General features: G+C 45.0%; 1 protein-coding gene across 1 annotated transcript in view; it reads right to left on the bottom strand.

Annotated features, from left to right (window-relative positions):
- Positions 1 to 19,904, bottom strand: part of LOC308251756 (adhesion G protein-coupled receptor E2-like) — a gene marked incomplete at both ends in the record, with an annotated part of 103,898 nt that overhangs the window by 6,911 nt on the left and 77,083 nt on the right. Inside the window, 5 exons of the mRNA XM_080675461.1 lie at positions 1,740 to 1,975; positions 2,251 to 2,448; positions 4,987 to 5,166; positions 5,349 to 5,569; positions 5,757 to 5,864. Coding sequence (XP_080531587.1) covers positions 1,740 to 1,975; positions 2,251 to 2,448; positions 4,987 to 5,166; positions 5,349 to 5,569; positions 5,757 to 5,864 — 943 coding nt within the window. The remainder of the gene's footprint in view (positions 1 to 1,739; positions 1,976 to 2,250; positions 2,449 to 4,986; positions 5,167 to 5,348; positions 5,570 to 5,756; positions 5,865 to 19,904) is intronic.

Below are 19,904 nucleotides of genomic sequence, written 5' to 3'. Positions count from 1 at the left end.
AAGATAGGATTAAAATTATGTACAATAGTTTTTAATGTAACATAGTCTTTAATCCTATATAATAAAAGGCTAATATGCAAATCAACCAAACGGTGGAGCAACCAGGAATACAATGCTAGATGCACAATACAGTGCTAGATGCACAATACAGTGCTAGATGCACAATGATCACCAGGGGTAGACGCTCAATGCCGGAGCTGCCCTCTGGTGGTCAGTGCGCTCCCACAGAGGGAGTGCCTCTCAGCCAGAAGCCCTGAGCTCGGCTGGCAAGTGCAGCAGCGGTAGCGGGAGCCTCTCCCGCTTCTGTAGCAGAGTTAAGGATGTCTGACTGTTGGCTTAGGCTCACCCCCCACCCCCAGACATCCCCCAAGGGCTCCTGGACTGCAAGATGGCACAGGCCAGGCTGAGGGACCCCAGCCATATGTACGTTGGGGGCGACCAGGCCGGCAGGCAGAGGTGGTTAGGGGTGATCAGGCAGGCAGGCAGAGGTGGTTAGGGGTGATCAGGCAGGCAGGCAGAGGTGGTTAGGGGTGATCAGGCAGGCAGGGGAGCAGTTAGGGGCATTAGGCAGGCAGGCAGGTGAGTGGTTAGGAGCCAGTGGTCCTGGATTGTGAGAGGGATCCCAGATTGGAGAGGGTGCAGGCTGGGCTGAGGGACCCCCCACACCGTGCATGAATTTTGTGTACTGGGCCTCTAGTATAATTATAATTAATATTTAAAATAATTAAATCTAAAAGAGAAAAATCAGTTTATTTATTTTAACCATGTATTAATTTATGATTGTTAATGTTTCATTATAATAAAAGTACTAGAGGCCCAGTGCATGAAATTCATGCATGGGGGTTGGGGGTATGTGTCCCTCAGCCCAGCCTGCACCCTCTCCAATCTGGGACCCCTCAAGGGATGTCCAACTGCCTGTTTAGGCCCGATCCTGCGGGCAGTCAGACATCCCTCTCACAATCCGGGACTGCTGGCTCCCAACTGTTCGCCTGCCTGCCTTCCTGATTGCCCCTAACTGCTTCTGCCTGCTAGCCTGATAACCCCCTAACCACTCCCCTGCCAGCCTGATTGATGCCTAACTGCTCCCTGCCAACCTGATTGCCCCTAAATGCCCTCCCCTGCAGGCCTTGTCACCCCTAACTGCCCTTCCTTGCAGGCCTGGGTCCCCCCCAACTTCCCTCCTCTGCTGGCCTGGTCACCCCTAACTGCCCTTCCCTGCAGGCCTGGGTCCCCCCCAACTTCCCTCCTCTGCTGACCTGGTCACCCCTAACTGCCCTCCCCTGCTGGCCTGGTCACCCCCAACTGCCCTCCCCTGCAGGCCTGGTCCCTCCCAACTGCCCTCCCCTGCTGGCCATCTTGTGGCAGCCATCTTGTGTCCACATGGGGGCAGCCATCTTTGACCACATGGGGGCAGCCATCTTGTGTGTTTGAGTGACAGTCGATTTGCATATTACTCTTTTATTTGATAGGATAGGTAATGAATGTAATGCACAATTAATATTATATAAACATATAATTATTAACATACTATATAATTAACATTTGAAACAATGAAATTTTAAGTTCTTAAAAAAACAATCACTTCAAGGAATACAATCATGGAACCAGGAAGATGTCTTTGGGTGGTTATTACTGTTTTTCTATACCTATCATATTCTAGTGAAATTAAAGTGCTACATTGGTTCTCTGCTGACCATGGTCATGTGGAGAAGATGAAGACAGTGGGAACTTTAATTTACCGGGCAGGTGTTCCATAAAGGTGAGGCCTGGAAGCTGCAGAAATGACCACAATCACAGCTGGGACTCCGTAGCCCACAGGGAGCATGAACTTCTTCATGAACCTGCTCACGTTGGAGTAGTTGACCACTGTCAGGTTGCGTGCAGTGAGGAAGAGGTTCAGGCCCTCCAGCAGCATCCAGGTGAAGGAGGCCAGGTAGAGATAGTGTAAGGCACCTGCAATGATGGCGCACAACACCTGGGGGAGGAGTGAGAGTCACCAGGTGGGATTGTCAGGTGAAGTGTGGACCCAAGACCTCTCCTATACTTTTTTTGGGGAACTCTGATGTATATGAAGGAAATGTCAAAAAAGGGGGTATCTTCTAGTTGGGTCAGTCATTGTGAAATTGGCTACTCACCCCTCTAACATTCCTAAAACACAAGGCCATTATGTTAAAATGTTCAATGCAGCATGGCGCCATGAACTCCACATCCCACAGGGAGGACAGATGTCCTTTGGGACAGTATCAATACCTTGTTCTCAGTTCTGTTGATGGCCGTGAGGAAGAGCAGGTGGGCCAGGAAGAGGCAGAGTGAGAGCTGCAGGTGGAGTGAGGTGCTGGTGTTCTGGATGGCTTTGCACAGCAGGAAAGTGAAGGACGCCAGGAGGAGGCACAGCAGAGAGAGGCTCAGCCCCAGGTAGGTGATCACAGCCAGAGCGGGATCCTCCTCCTGGAACCCAGCAAAGAGGAGATATCAGTTATACTTTCCTGGGTTGGGTTAATGACTCTCCTACCACATTTAGTTTTATTTTTTGATGTAACAAAATCAGGAATGGAGGAGCCACCTAAATCTGTGATGTTTGTGGGTAATCTTAGAGTTTTATGGGTTTTAAATGGATTAATTCAGACCCTGGAAGAATTGAGGGATAGAAGAGACCTTACTCAAGATCAAGACCTGGAACTCAAAGGGTTTATTTTAAAATATTTTTGCCCTATTCAGTTTGGCTCAGTGGAAAGAGCGTTGGCCTGCGGACTGAAGGGTCCCAGGTTCGATTCTGGTCAAGGGCACATACCTCGGTTGCAGGCTCGATCCCTACCCCTGGTTGGGTGTGCAAAGGCAGCCAGTCAATGTGTCTCTCTCACATCGATGTTTCTTTTTCTCTCTCTGTCTCACTCTCTCCCTTCCACTCTCTCTAAAAATGGAAAAATAGCTTCAGGTGAGGATTAACAACAACAAAAAAGAATGTCACTGAAGAAAAATTTCCCAGCTGGTATGGATCAGTGGTTGAGTGTTGACCCATGAACCAGGAGATCACGGTTTGATTCCCGGGCAGGGCACATGTCCGGGTTGTGGGCTCGATCCCCAGTAGGGAGGTGTGCAGGAGGCAGGTGACTGATAATTTTCTCTCATCATTAATGTTTCTATCTCCCTTTCCTTTCCTCTCTGAAATCAATAAAAACAAAATATTTTTATTGAATTTTAGAGAGAGAGGAAGGGTGAGGGTGATAGACAGAAACATTGATATGAGAGGAAACATCAGTTGCCTCCTGCACAACCCCCATGGGAATAGAGCCTGCATCCCAGGCATGTGCCCTGATCGGGAATCGAACCAGCAACCTTTTGGTGCACCAGACAACATCCAACCAACTGAGCCACATGGGCCAGGCATAGTGTTTATTTTTCTTTAGACTTTTGGGCATGACTAAGCTTATAGATTATCACATGAGAAGAAGGAAGTGTGTGTAAACAATTGCAACATTATGTATTAGCAAATGATCAAAACAAAACCCCACTATAAGAGGTCTTGATGTGTAATTTACAGAGCATTCACAAAATGAAAGGCTGTGTGGCAATAAAAATAATGAAGTGTCTCTTTGTAGGCTGGAATAGAAAATTCTCCTAGGTGCAATAAATAAAACACAGTTTGCACAACAGTGAAAAAACACACACACACTCCACCAAGTCTTTGAGAAGAGAAAAACCAAAGAACCAATACATGCATTATTTTTATACAGGGTGAGGCAAAAGTAGGTTTACAATTGTGAGTATGTGAAAAACAGAGTTTATTCTTGTACTATTATTTGTTAATTATTGTATTATTTCCCATACAAACAGCTGTAGACCTACTTTTGCCTGACCCTATATGTATAAAATATCCAAAGAAAAATGCAGGAGAAACTAACAGCTTTGACCGGTTGAGGCCAGAGGAACTAAGTGTCTGGTTACTCTCTCATTCTGTTTGAATTTGAAATGTATATATTTTAAATCTTCAATAAATGTAAAACAGTATGTAAATAAAAGTATGAATATCGTGTTTCTTAGAGACGTGGCTGGAGGAAACATGGTCTTGGAGTATTGTTCACACTTCTGGAGGCTTCTATGAGATCTGGCCACTTGGCTATTATCCTTTTCATGTGGGTTCCACATTTATTTCAGTAAATGCCCCATTACCTGAAGTTACCTGAGCAAGTTTCTGGTTTTGGTGGACCAGAGAAGTTACCAGATCAACTGGGCAGGAGAGGAGGCACACATAGCTACTGACTCACCTGTACTCACTGGATCCCCTGGTACCTCTGAACTTTGTCATCACCAAATCTTCCTTTCTGAAGCCCCCGATAGTCCCTGTACTGAAAACCCCCCATGGTAGGCAGAATTCTAGTTTGGTATTCATAACCCCACCAGCATGTGTACATATAAATACCTCCAGGTTTTCAGTCAAATCCATCTAGGTGCTCCTGGGAAGGCATTTTGCAGGTCCACAGTCAACTAACTTGAAGAGAGGGATTTATCTTGTGTGGGTCAGACCTAATCAAATGAGCCCTTAACTGATTCAAAGTTTGAGGGTGTTTTAATGTGAGGGCAATTCTCCTGCTGGCTTCCAGTTAGCAATACTGATACCCTGTGAGCGGCCTTGGGAGGGGTACATGAGAAAGAATGCAGGGAGCCCCTAGGAGCTGAGTGTGCTCCTCTACTGCCAGCTGGCAAGAAAATGAGAAATCAGTCCTACAACTGTAAGGAACTGAATTCTGCCAGCAACCAGGAAGCTTGGAGAACTGTACAACTCAGATGAGATTACAGGCTTGGCTCACACAATCATTTTAGTCTTGTGAGACCCTGAGTAGACAACCCAGGTGTGCCGTGCCAGATTGCTGACCTCAGGATTCTGCAGGATAACAAATCTGTGTGTGTCTTTTTAAAGACACTACATTTGTGGGAATTTATTACACAGCAATAGACATTAAATTCAACCCCTTTTAGGGCTCTCACCTGCACATCATAGTGGGCCATGAGGACGGCAAAGCTGCTGAGGTGGCTGCATTGGCAGGTGGTGCTGGTGTCTCTGGTGCCCAACTTCCAGCAGCCTTTGGTGGACCAATGACCACTTCCATTCTGGCCAGGCTCCCAGAAGACACAGAACACCTTCTGCGTTGGCTTTGGGGTCACGGCCTGTAGGAACAGGGCAAGGTGTGAGCTGGTGTTTCTGGTGCTCAGAAATGCTGACCCAAATCCTGCTTGTGATGGGCTTTCCTGGGGAGAAGATGCACCCATGGGAGAGCCCCCAGAACCTCAAGTCTATTCCCAGCAATCAGGCTCATTTTATATCTATAGCCCCATCCACCAGGACTCACATGCTTGAAGATGAAGGTGACTGGGGAGCTTAGGTTCTGGGTGTTATTATTGCTCACAAAGACAGAGATGACATCTGAGAGCAAGACGGGGGAGACTTCCTGCAACAGGCCCTTGTGTGTCTCATGCAGAACTGACTGCTCCTCAGCTTCTAGAACTAGGGGGGCTTCAGCCATCAACTTGCCCATTCCTGGTGTGGACAAAAGGCCCACCGTAGACAGACCTATAGGAAAAGACCATGGTTGACATCTTGAGGGGCTCACAGGACCCCTTCGTCAGGTAGACTCTTTTCTTGTGGACCCCACCATAGCCCACACTTTCCTTTAAACTTTAATTCTCCATTTATTCCACCCTTGGGTATCTTGTCCCACCGTGAAACCTCAGTGAACTTCTCCCCATCTCAGCCTTACCTAAATCACCAGATTCCTGTACTGCATCCCAGTCCAGCACCATCTTTGCCTGATTAACACTCAAGGTGACCTTCCTGTCTCCTTGCTTCTTTATCTTCAGAGACAGTTCTATGAATTGTGGGAGTTACATTGTGGGGTGGTTAATTAGTAATTAAACCTGCAATGGTTGCTATAATACCCTGTTATATATAATTAATATATTATATAAATACTAGAGGCCCGGTGCACTAAATTCGTGCACGGGGTGGGGGGTGTCCCTCAGCCCAGCCTGCACCCTCTCCAATCTGGGACCCCTCAAGGGATGTCCGACTGCCCGTTTAGACTCGATCCTGATGGGATCGGGCCTAAACGGGCAGTCAGACATTCCTCTCACAATCCAGGACTGCTGGCTTCCAACTGCTCGCCTGCCTGCCTTCCTGATTGCCCCTAACTGCTTCTGCCTGCCAGCCTGATCACCCCCTAACCACTCCCCTGTCAGCCTGATTGATGCCTAACTGCTTCCCTGCCAGCCTGTTTGCCCCTAACTGCCCTCCCCTGCAGGCCTGGTCACCCCTAATTGCCCTCCCCTGCAGGCTTGATCGCCCCCAACTGCCCTCCCTTGCAGGCCTGGTCCCTCCCAACTGCCCTCCCCTGCTGGCCATCTTGTGGTGGCCATCTTGTGTCCACATGGGGGCAGGATCTTTGACCACATGGGGGCAGCCATCTTGTGTGTTGGAGTGATGGTCAATCTGCCATATTACTCTTTTATTAGATAGGATAGAGGCCTGGTGCATGGGTGGGGGCCAGCTGGTTTGCCCTGAAGGGTATCCCGGATCACGGTGGGGGTTCCCTTGTGGCGTGGGGTGGCCTGGGTGAGGTGAGGGACCTGTGGTGGTTTGCAGGCCGGCCACGCCCCCCAGCGACCCAAGTAGAGGCCCTGGTATCTGGGATTTATTTATCGTCTACAATTGAAACTTTGTAGCCTGGAGCGGAGCCAAGCCTTCTGCTCCCTACGTGGCGGCAGCCATTTCTGTTGGGATTTATTTATCTTCTATCATTGAAACTTTGTAGCCTTAAGTGGAAGCCTGGGTTGGCCAGGGTGTGCAGAAGGTTTGGCTTCCTCCATCTCTAGGGAAACCCAAGCCTCCATCCTGCTCTCTCCATGGCCACAGCCATCTTGGTTGGGTTAATTTGCATACTTGCTCCTGATTGGTTAGTGGGTGTGGCTAGTGGGCATGGCCTGTGGGTGTAGTGGAGTGATGGTTAATTTGCATATTGCTCTTTTATTAGATAGGATATTATATATTTATATATTACATAATATATATTATCTATATATATAAAAGCCTAAGCTACCGGACAACCAGATGAATGAATGACTGGTTGACCAGTCACTATGACGCACACTGACCATCAGGGTGCAGATGCTCAATGCAGGTCATTGTGCTCCCACAACAGGAGTGGCAGCTCAGCTGCACTACAGGTGCCAGATGCAGGGTTCACCACTGTGGCGGCACGAGCCTCTCCTGATTATGACTGACTAGGCGCGAGCCTGCAGCAGGTGCTGTGGGTCTGGGATGAGCGGGAGCCACAGGCAGGAGTGGCAGGCAGCCTTGGACTGCTGATTTCGGACCAATCCCCGCAGGCCACGCTGAGGGACCCCACCGGTGCACGAATCCATGCACCAGACTATATATATATTTAGTAAACATGATAATAGTATAACACATAATATTTGTTGTACATAATAATGGCATATATATCATGTGGATTTATAAAGGATTATAAGAGAATATCATGAACAATTATTCAACAAGTTAGATAACCTGGATGAAATGAAGAAATTTCTAGAGACATACAAACTATCCAAATGGAATTAATAAGATATAGAAAATTGGAACATACCTATAACAGGTAAATAGATTGAACCATTAATTAAAACTTCCCCAAATAAAAAGCCCATAACTGATGACTTCATTGGTAAATTCTTACCAGCCATTTATGGAAAAATTAACACTAATTCTTTGTAAAATTCTCCATAAAATAGAAGAGGAAGGAAAATTATCTAAATAATTCTACAAGGCCACCATCATCCTGAAAACAAAATCAGATAAAGACATCACAAGAAAATAAAACTGCAGACCAATATCTAACATACACTGAGTGGTCAGATTATTATGATCTCTGAATGTATAATAATCTGGCCACTCAGTGTATATCCTATATAATAAAAGGCTAATATGCAAATTGTCCCCTCGACCAGGAGTTCGACCAGCAGGCAGGCCGGCCAACCGCCCATGTCCCCTCCCTCTGGCCAGGCTGGCCGGACCCCACCCATGCACGAATTCATGCACCGGGCCTCTAATATATATATACACTAATAAAAGGGAAACATGCAAATTGATCGTCCCTCCGCTATGCTCACCAGCCAATCAGAGTGAGTATGCAAATTAACCCAACAAAGATGGTGGTTAATTTGCATACACAGGCGCCAAGCAGCCTGGGTCCTGGGAACATCCTTGGGACCCAGGCCTCTCCTAGCCTGTAGGTCTGTGCTTAGGCCCTTAGCGGCAGGGGTCCCAGAATGCCCCCTGGCCTCTCCGGGCCTACGGGCACAGGTGCCAAGTGGCTGGGGGCGGGGCGGGAACATCCCCATGTCATGGCTGCCGGGTGCGGGGTTGGCTGCTGGCCTCGGGAGCATGCCCTTCCCCCCCCACCCCCCCGCCGCCCCCGGGTGGTGGGGACATGCTCCTAGCCCAGTGGACACAATGCAGGAGGTCCTCTGTGCATGAGCTGCAGAGGAAACACCTTTTCTTTTTTTTAAAAAAATATATTTTATTGATTTTTTTACAGAGAAGATGGGAGAGGGATAGACAGTCAGAAACATCAATGAGAGAGAAACATCGATTGGCTGCCTCCTGCACACTCCCCACTGGGGATGTCCTCCAACCAAGATACATGCCCTTAACAGGAATCAAACCTGGGACCCTTCAGTCTGCAGGCCGATGGTCTATCCATTGAGCCAAACCAGTTCGAGCGTAAATACCTTTTCTGACCACTCATTGGCTAAGCTCTCTGTACACCGCCACTTGCAGTGTTCTTGGTAACTTGGGTTATAAGAATCCAAGAAGGTGATCTAGGATTTTTCCACCACACTCCTGGAGAAAAAAACGAAGGTCCGCTGCTGGAGGGGCTAAGAAATGTCATATCCTGCCCTAGCCAGTTTGGTTCAGTGGCTAGAGCAGGGGTGGGCAAACTTTTTGACTTGAGGGCCACAATGGGTTCTTAAACTGGACCGGAGGGCCGGAACAAAAGCATGGATGGAGTGTTTGTGTGAACTAATATAAATTCAAAGTAAAGGAGTGGAGGGGAGAGCAAGAGAACCCTCCGCTCTTTCGGCTCCGTGGGCCGGATAGAACAGCCGAACGGGCTGGATCCGTCCCGCAGGCCGTAGTTTGCCGATGGCTGGGCTAGAGCCTCGGCCTGCCGACAGCAGGGTCCGGGTTCGATTCTGATCAAGGGCATGTACCTAGGTTACAGGCTCCTCCCTGGCCAGGGCCCAGGTCAGGGCTCATGCAGGAGGCAACCAATCAACGTGTCCCTCTCACATTGATGTTTCTCTCTGTCTCTCCCTCTCTCTTCCACACTCTCTAAAAATCAATGGAAACATATCCTCAGGTGAGGATAAAAAAGAAAGAAAGAAAGAAATGTCATATTCTGTGAAAGACACATCTTGAAAATGCCTAAAGGAAGTTGTCATTTTTTTCACAGTGAAGGGACTAGAGTCGTGTTGATGAAAACACCTTGGCGGCTGTGGTGGCTGGCAGTGACTGCAGCAGCAGGGTAATGGGGCTGGTGCCTTCCCCTGATCAGCCCCATCGCCTCCCGCAGAGGGTGGCCAGACTGCAGCTTAGGCCCGCTCCCCATGAGAGGGTCCCAAGCTTGATTCTGGTCAAGAGCACATGCCTGGTTTGCAGGCTCGATCCCCAGTGGAGGGCATGCAGGAGGCAGCTGATCAATGATTCTCTCTCATCATTGATGTTTCTATCTCTCTCTCCCTTTCCCTTCCTCTCTGAAATCAATAAAAATATTTTTTTAACAACAACAACAACAAAACCCCCCACAAACAAACAAAAACACACACAACAGTATGGTACTGAGTTCTGGTCAAAATGGCAAGGTAGGTCCCATGAGCACATCAAAATAATTTCTAAATTATAGAACAATCAACTTGGAGAACAATTGGAAGACTAGCTGTAGAGAGGCCCTGTAACTAAGGATATAAAGAAGAAGCTACATAGAGACTGGTAGGGGGGCAGAGACGAGCTGGCTCAGTACTCAAGTGCAGCAGTTGAGCATTGAGAGAGAGATCTTAGCTGCAGAGGTCCCTTCTTAAAAGCGAGGAGTCCCAGCCCCACATTGGGCTCCCAAGCCCAGAGTACCAGTGCTGGGAAGAGGAGCCCCCACAACTCGCAGCTGTGGAAATCAGTAGGGATTCTGTCCATCCAGGTGAGATGAAAGGCTGTTGGAAACCCAGGTGTGCTCTTAAACTAGGGTCTGCTCACGTGTTTGCAGGCACTCACGTTGGGCTCTGGCAGAGGGAGAGCGGCGCAGGGGGCTCACGTCTAGGGAGAAACTGAGTTGTGTGGATTCAGGGCGAGGGCTGGAGGGACAGCTGCCATTGTCCTTGTGTTGAATCCTTCCATACAGCTGGCAAGCAGGCACAACCTTTTCTGTGTTGAGCCCTTCCCCCACATGGCTAAATCTGAATCTGCACTGGCCTGGTGAATATCGCGGGCCCCACCTGGATGAGTCCCTGAGACTCCACCCCACCCTACCCCACCCAATTCAGGTACTCCAGAGGCTCAGCTGCAAACAGCCAGCCTCAGCCCATGCGCTGCTGGAGGCTCCTCTGAGTCAGACAGCCAGCCTTGACCCACGCTGCAGTCCTTAAAAACTCTCTTATTGTTTTTCTTGAAATCTTAATTGCATGTAAATGGATAATTACTTTGTATCTACAATCTGGTAATAGATTTATTTTGTGTATTATAAAATAAAAAAAATAAGGTGTATTTAAAAGAATTAAAAAAAAAGTAGAGCCCTAATTGGTCTGGCTCAGTGGATAGAGCGTCGGCCTGCAGACTCAAGGGTCCCAGGTTCGATTCTGGTCAAGGGCATGTACCTTGGTTGTGGGCACATCCCCAGTAGGGGGTGTGCAGGAGGCAGCTGATTGATGTTTCTCTCTCATTGATGTTTCTAACTCTCTATCCCTCTCCCTTCCTCTCTGTAAAAAATCAATAAAATACATTTTAAAAAAAGTAGAGAGGCACACTGTGTTCATGGATTGTAATACTCAACATAATAAAGATGTCAATTCTTCTCTCCCCCACCCCTGCCAAAAAAAGAAAGAAACTTAGGCCTCAAAAAGTGGGGGCAGGGTGTTGGGATAGGGTAGCTGCAGTGTCCAAACAGTAACAACAACAATTAGAGCAATAAAGGTACAAAAAGGTTCATGAGGGACTTTAAGTGATAAAACGCCAGAGAAATAATACTAACAAAGGAATTTAGGAATGATCAAGGCTTTGATATTCAGAAGGAAGAGAATGAAGGAGAGAAAATTCCCTCTCCCAGCCACTTATGTGCTGGGATCTGGTTTGCTGGTAACTCCCTGGTGCTGATATTATGTGTCTTGAGGTCCAATCAGCAATCACTTACCTTTCTATGTGTTCACTCCTATTTTCTCTCCCACCTTCACCTTTATCCATTAACTTACTCCCTATTCACACACACACACACACACACACACACACACACACTCAAAAACCAAAAAGTTCTCCAAGTTCCACAGGCCCCATGCAGTCAGGGGTTGGTCTCAGTGCACCCTGGGCCTCTTGCTGAATGGCCCTAGGCTCGGCACTGATGCCAGATCTGAATCTGCATTAACCTGGTGAACACCACTCATCCCACCATGGTACTCCCTGAAATCCTGCCTCACCCCACTTTCATATTGCCCGAGATTCACTCAGCAGCTGAGCCTTACAGGCAGCTGGAATGTGGTGGCAGGCCTAGGGGCGCCCTGTGCCTTTTGCTGAGAGGCCCCGGGCCCAGTACTGATGGCAGGCAGCCTCAGTTTGCATGATGGCCTTCCCCACGGGACTTCAGGCCCAGTGAAAGTAGCTGCCAGCCATGGATTAATTTGTAGTCCCTACTAGGTGGTCCTGAGCCAATTACTGGCAGCGCCTGACCTTGGCCTGTGCCAGAGCCCCTCCCAAGATGCCCCAGAGCCAACACACCTGGTGGCTGGCTTCAGACCATAACAGAGCAGCACTTGATTAGCTCCACAAGTGACACACCCAAAGGGTGATCTCTGTAGACACCAGAGCCCCACTGGTGCAAATCCCTTACCACGGGGTCAGTCTTTGCACAACAGCTCATACACTGTGGTCATGGCCAGTCCTCAGAGCCAGTTAGCCCGATGGTCAACACCTACCCACTGACATGCCAACAGCAATCAAAGCTCAACTACATCAGAAAGGCACACACAACTCACACAAAGGACACTCTTGGAGCACCTGGCTCAAGAAATCACGGAGACTATGTCACTGGGCCTCCAGGTCACCTACCACGTAAGACCACCCTGCCAAGACTGGGAGACATAGCAGATCTACCTACCTAGAAGCAAACACAGAGAAATAGCTAAAATGAAAAGACAAAGAAACATGTCCCAAATGAAAGAGCAGGAGAAAACTCCAGAAAAGAACAAAATAAAATGGAGGCAAGCAATCAACCAGACAGAGTTAAAAACTGGTTATAAGGATGCGTAAGGAACTTAGGAGAAAAATAGATGAATGCAGTGAGAACTTCAACAAAAAGACAGTAAGCATAAAAAAGGGCGTAGAAACCATAAAAATGAGTCAGTCAGAAATGAAGAATACAATCACTGAAATAAAAAAGACATAAAATGGAATCGAAGCTGACTAGATTAAGTGTGCATCGAATCAGCAATTTGGGTAGACAAGTAGCAGACAACACCTAATCAGAGCAGCAAAAAGAAAAGAAATTAAAAAAATAAGGATAGTTTAAGGAACCTCTGGAACAACATCAAACATAACAACTTTTGTATCATAGGGTTATCAGAAGGAGAAGGGAGAGAGCAAGGGATTGAAAACATAGTTGAAAAAATAATGACTGAAAACTTTCCTAACTTGATGAAGGAAAAAGAGCCCAAGTCCAGAAAGTGTCGAGAGTTCCAAACAAGATGAACACGATGAGCCTGTACCAAGACACATCATCATTAAAATGTCAAAGATTTAAGTCAAAGAATATTAATAGTAGCAAGAGAAAATTAGTTACCAATCAGGGAGTTCCTATGAGACCGTTAGCTGATTTCTCAACAGAAACTTTGCAGGCCAGGAGGGATTGGAACAAAATGAGGAAAAAAGAGGACCTACAACCAAGAGCACTCTACCAAGCAAGGCTATTACTTAAAATTGAAGAAGAGATAAAGAACCTCCCCAACAAGAAAAAGCTAAAGGAGTTCATCACTACCAAGCCAGTATTTTAAGAAATAATATAGAAACTTCTGTGTAAAGAAGATAGAGGAAAAAGTACATACATTTGAATAATAAAAGGGCAATAACTGTGCCCCTATCAATGATCACTTTAAATGTAAATAGATTAAATGCTCCAAGCTGAATGAAAAAAAAATCAAGACACATAAATATGCTGTCTACAAAAACCCAACTCAGACACACACACATACACACATTGAAAGTAAAGGGATAAAAAAGGGTATTTCATGTAAATGCAAATTAATAAAAGCTGGGGTAGCCATTCTTATATCAGACAACATAGGCTTTAATACAAAGGGTATAATAAGAAACAAAGAAGGACAGTTTGTAATGATAAGATCAGTTCAACAAGAGGATATAACTCTTGTAAACATTTATGCACCCAATATGGGAGCACCTAAATATATAAAGCAAATGGTAATGGACATAAAAAGAGATATTGGCAGCAATATAGTCATAGTAGGGGACTTTAACACTCCATTGACATCAACGAATAAATTTCCCAGAGAAAGATTCAATAAGAAAACAGCTACTTTAAATGGCATATTAGACCAGATGGATTTAATTGATATTTTTAGAGCATTTCACCCCAAAGCAGCAAAATATACATTTTTCAATTATAAATGGAACATTTTCCAGGATAGACCACATGTTAGGTTTCAAAAAATGTTTTAGTAAATTTAAAAAGATTGAAATAATATCAAGCATCTTCTTCAACCACAATGGTATAAAACTAGAAAGTAATTAAAAGAAAAAAACTGAAAACCACACAAGCACATGGAAGCTAAAAAATATGCTACTGAACAATAAATGGCTTAACAATGAGATCAAGGAAGAAGTAAAGAGATACCTTGAGACATTAAAAATTTTTAATAAAACACACACAAAAAACACAATGATGCCCTGGATGGTGGCTCAATGGTTAGTGTTGGCCTGTGCACTGAAGGGTGGGTGGTTTTGATTCCTGGTTAAGGGCATGTACCTGGGTTGCAGGTTCATCCCCGCTCTGGTCAGGGCATGTTTGGGAGGCAACCAATCGATATGCCTCTCTCACATGTATGTTTCTTTCTCTCTTTCTTTCCCTTCCTCCCTCCCTCCCTCCCTCCTCTCTTCCACTCTCTCTAAAAAGCAATGGGAAAAATATTCTTGGGTGAGGATTAACAAAAACAGCAACTCCCCCCCCCACCAAACAACAACAACACACAATGACACAAAATTTATGGTACCCAGTGAAAGCAGGCCTAAAGGAAAAATTCATAGCAAGAGAAGTCTATGCTAAGGAACAAGAAAAATCTCAAATATACAATCTAATCTTACACCTAAAGGAACTAGTAAAAAAATTAAACAAAGCCCAAAGTAAATAGAAGGAAGAAAATAATAAAAATTAGAGTAAAAAAAATGAAATAGAGTCTAAAAAACACACAAACCACCCCATAAAACCCAATACAAAGGTCAATGAAGCCAAGAGCTGTTTTTTTTTCAAAGAGAAACAAAATTGAAAAACTTTAACCAGACTCATCAAGAAAAAAAGAGAGAGAACCCAAATAAATAAAATCAGAAACAAAAGGGGAGAAGTAACAACTGACACCACAGAAATAGAAAACATTATAAGAAAATAGTATAAAGAATTACATGCCAACAAATTGGACAATCTGGAAGAATGGACAAATTCCTAGAAACATACAATTTTCCAATACTGAATCAAGAATAAACAGAAAAACTGGAGAGAACAACCAAGACGGCGGCATAGGTAAACACCTGAACTTGCTGCTGAGCACAACCATATCAAAACTACAACTAAAAGACAAACCGAATATCATCCAGAACCACAGGAAGGCTGGCTGAGTGGAAATTCTACAACTAGAAGGAAAGAGAAAAGCACACTGAGTCTGGTAGGAGGTGCAGAGGTGTGGAAGTGAAGTGCAGAGGTACGGAGGCACATGTGAAAGGGGCTGGCAACTGAGTACCCTGTTGTCTTTTTCAGTCGGGAGGGAGACACAAGTTCCTGACTGCTCTGAACTCATACAGGGAGAAACTGAACTGTCACTTCTGGGGACCCAGACTCATACAGGGAGAAACTGGACTGTCTGGCATCGGGCTGGAACTCGACGGTGGCTTTCTCTCAGAGGTGCTTGCAGCAATCATTGTTCTTGCACGGTGCCCTGGGACACAGAGACCTGGGGGCCTCTTTGGGGCAGGGCTGATGGGCAGCCATTGCTGTTTGCTCTTTCCTGGTGATTCCCTGAGACCGCTCCCCAATTTACAACCCCATCCAAGCTGTGCGCAGAGGCTTTTGCATATGAATGGGCTGGCTCTTTGAAATCTAAACCTAACAAAATTCAGCTGGGTCAGAGAGCCCCAGAGCTTCCAAAAGAAGGCCAAGGCTCCACAGCAGCTTGCATTGCTTCACAGCTGGGCCTCATCTGGGCACCTCCAAACCCTAAAGAAAGAGGAGGAATCTGCAGATCTCTCCGTAGCTCCTGCTGGGTAGCTTCAGGCAGTGGCTGACTTTGCACCTCCTTGGAGATCCAAGAGCCCATGTACCCAGTGGTCAGAGTGAGACCATCCAGATTACAACTCTTCACATCCATAAGAGACACACTCAGGGGGCAGACTCAGTGAGCACCAAAGCCCCACTGAAGCAAGTCCTGCCCCATAAGGGTGTCTCCAGCACAGAAGTTCTCCCATTATAGACACAACTGGTCCTCACAGCCAATTGACCTGGAGGTCAATTCCTCCCAGTGATACCAACAATAATCAAGGCTTAACTACAAGACTGTGCACACAGCCCACAAAGAGGTGCACCAAGAGTGTCCACCTCAGGTAATTAGGGAGGCTGAGCCACTGGGCCCTATAGGACACCTAGCACACAAAGCCACTCTATCAACACAGGGAAGCAGCCAAAATGTGGAGACAAAGAAACATGTCACAAATAAAAGAAATGGAGGAAAGCAAACTACTGGATATAGAGTTCAAAACCATGGTTATAAGGTTACTCAAGAATCTTCTAGAAACTTCTGAGAAAAATGGTGAGACCCTCAAGGATATGAAAAAGGAGCAATTAGAAATTAAGCATACACTGACTGAAATAAAGAATAATATACAGAATTCCAACAGCAGACCAGAGGATCCCAAGAATCAAGTCAAAGATTTGAAATACGAAGAAGCAAAAAACACTCAACCAGAAAAGCAAAAAGAAAAAAGAATCCAAAAATATGAAGATAATGCAAGGAACCTCTGGGACAACTTTAAGTGTACCAACATCCAAATTATAGGGGTGCCAGAAGAAGAGAGAGAGCAAGATATTGAAAACCTATTCGAAGAAATAATGACAGAAAACTTCCCTTACCTGTTGAAAGAAATAGACTTACAAGTCCAGGAAGCACAGAGAACCCCAAACAAAAGTAATCCAAAGAAGACCACACCAAGACACATCATAATTAAAATGCCAAGGGCAAAAGACAAAGAGAGAATCTTAAAAGCAGCAAGAGAAAAACAGTTAGTTACCTACAAGGGAGTACACATATGACTGTCAGCTGATTTCTCAACAGAAACTATGCAGGCCAGAAGGGAGTGGCAAGAAATATTCAAAGTGATGAATAGCAAGAACCTACAATCAAGATTACTCTACCCAGCGAAGCTATCATTTAGAATTGAAGGTCAGATAAAGAGCTTCACAGATAAGAAAAAGCTAAAGGAGTTCATAACCGCCAAACCAGTATTATATGAAATGCTGAAAGGTATTCTTTAAGAAGAGAAAGAAGAAGAAAAAGGTAAAGATAAAAATTATGATCAACAAAGTGACAAAAAATATATATCTATCAACAAGTGAAACTAAAAATCAAATGAATAAAAAATCTGATGAACAGAATAAACTAGTGAATATAACAGAATTAGGGGCATAGAAAGGGAGTGGACTGACAATTCTTGAGGGGAAGGGGGTGTGGGGGATGCGGGAAGAGACTGGACAAAAATTATACACCTATGGACAAGGACAGGGGGTGGGTAACGGCAGGGGGTAGGGTAGAAACTGGGTGGAGGGGAGCTATGGGGGGAAAAAAGAGGAACAACTGTAATAATATGAACAATAAAGATTTATTAAAAAAAAGAATAAACAGAAAATCTGAACAAACTGATTACTACTAATGAAATTGAAGCAGTGATAAAAAAAACTTACAACAAACAAAAGTCCTGGACTGGATGGCTTTACAAGTTAATTTTGCCACAGTCAAATAAGAATTAAAACCTATCATTGTCAAACTATTCTAGAAAATTCAATAGGAGGGAAGTCTCACAGACTCATTTTATGAGGCCACCATTACCCTGATTACAAAGACACTACAAAAATAATTATAGGCTAATATTCCTGATGAACATAGATGCAAACATCAACAAAATATGAGCAAACTGAATTCAGCAATGCATTAAAAAGATTATACACCATGATCAACTGGGGTTTAATCCTGGTATGCAAGGTTGGTTCAATATCTGCAAATCAATTAATGTGACATACCACAAACAAAATGAAGGATAAAAATCATATGATCATATCCATAGATTTGGAAAAAACATTTGACAAAATCCAGCATCCATATGTGATTAAAATTCTCAGCAAAGTGGGAATAGAGGGAACATACCTCTACTTAATAAAGGCCATATATGACAAACTCACAGTTATCATTATACTCAATGGGAAAAGGCTAAAAGTACTTTCCTTAGGATCAGGAACAGGACAAGGATATACCAGTACACTTTCACCACATTTTATCCAACATAGTATTGGAAGTCTTAGCCACAGCAATCAGAGAATAAAAAGAAATAAAAAGCACCCAAACTGCAAAAAAATAAAACTGTTATTATTTGCAGATGGCATTATACTATGTAGAAAGAACCCTAAAGATTCCACCAAAAACCTACTAGAACTGATAAATAAATTCAGTAAAATGGCAAGATACAAAATTAATATTCAGAAGTCAGTTGCACACCAGTAATGAACTGCCAGGAAGGGAAACTAAGAAAACAATCCCATTTAAATTGCATAAAAATATGCCTTGGAATAAATTTAACTAAGGAGGTAAAACACCTGTACTCAGAAAATTATGAGACATTGTAGAAAGAAATGGAGGAAGATAGAAATAAATAAAAACATATACCATGCGTATGGATGGAAAAAACTAACATCATTAAAGTGTCCATACTACCCAAAGCAATGTATAGATTTAATGTATTCCTTATCAAAATACCAATGTTGGACGTGACATCCGAGGAATAGCAGCATGAGAGATTTCCTTGGTCTCTCTCCTTGAAGTTTCAAATATTTGAATAGCTATAATTCAACAAAGGATTCCCAGCTCAACGCACAAACCTGTTTGAGAGATCTGCACATTGAAACATCTGAAGATGGGCGAGTGGGAGGAAACTGGGAAGGTGGAAAGGGGAAGAGCTGAGATGGGCCAGAGAAGAAGCCCGGAACTTGCTGCCTGGAGCTCTCTGCGGGGCTCAGCTCAGAGAAGGGAGGAATCAGGTGGCTGCGGGCACTCCCTTCAGCTGGGAGGAGCAGGCAGATTCCCTGAGAATCTTGCCGGAGTGGGCAGGATGAGCTGCAGCTGATCTCAGTGACCTGGGCAGGGACGAAGCACAGAGGCACGGCCACGGTTGTCTGGAAAATGGTATTCTAGACAGAGAAACAAGCCACAGGGCCTGGCTGCCTCCACTCACCCTTCCAGAGCTCTCCTTTCATTCTCCCAGAGCTAGCAGCAGGCCCCAGAAAAAGCTGTAGCAGCGAGTGTTGGGTTGCAAAGCACATTATCTGCAAACCCAAGAATCGGTACTACGGAAACTCTTTCTACCTGAGCGACACGCACCCCCTTCAACTAATCCCAGGGTCGCGTGGAGACATAGAGTGGATGCTGCAGAGGTCTGCCAGTCACCATGACTGGGAGAGCAGAGCAACAAAGGAAGCGACCAACTTCCCCCAGCTCATCCCACCCCCACACATCACAGTGTACTGAGGGCAGTGTCTGGATATAGGGGGCAGCACTGGGATTTCATCCCATCGTTTACCACCTTCCCCCAGGTGGGGTTGTTCTCCTAAGACTGAGGTATCTAAACTAGAAAGGCTTCTCCAACCTTCCCAGGGAGCACAGGCCATTTCCCGCCACCCCTCAGAGATCTGAAAAACCAGAGCAATTCAGGAGAACGAAAAAACTTGTGATTCAGCACCACCTACTGGAAAATGATGGAAAGAATTAAGCAAACAGAACACCTAATGATCTCAATTCAAAAAGGCCTTTTCCAAAGCACATTGTATTAAAACTGTCAAAAATTAATGACATGGAGATAAATGCATTAAAAAAAAGACTGCTGTATATATGAAAATTTCTTTTATGTAAACTTAATGGCAACTACACATAAAAACCCAAAACTGAGATACATAACTTAGAAGAGGGAAAAATTATGAAATACCACCAAACAAAAACAACAGGCAGGAACACAAGGAAAAACAAACAAACAGTGGAGGCACAGAGCTACCAGAAAACAAAAGATAAAATGGCTATAGGAAATCCTCATACACCAAGAATCACCCTAAATGTACATG

This window comes from Plecotus auritus (assembly GCF_963455305.1).
Source record: "Plecotus auritus genome assembly, chromosome: 6".
Classification (NCBI taxonomy): Eukaryota; Metazoa; Chordata; class Mammalia; order Chiroptera; family Vespertilionidae; genus Plecotus; species Plecotus auritus.
This window is presented reverse-complemented; position numbering and strand designations above follow the sequence as displayed.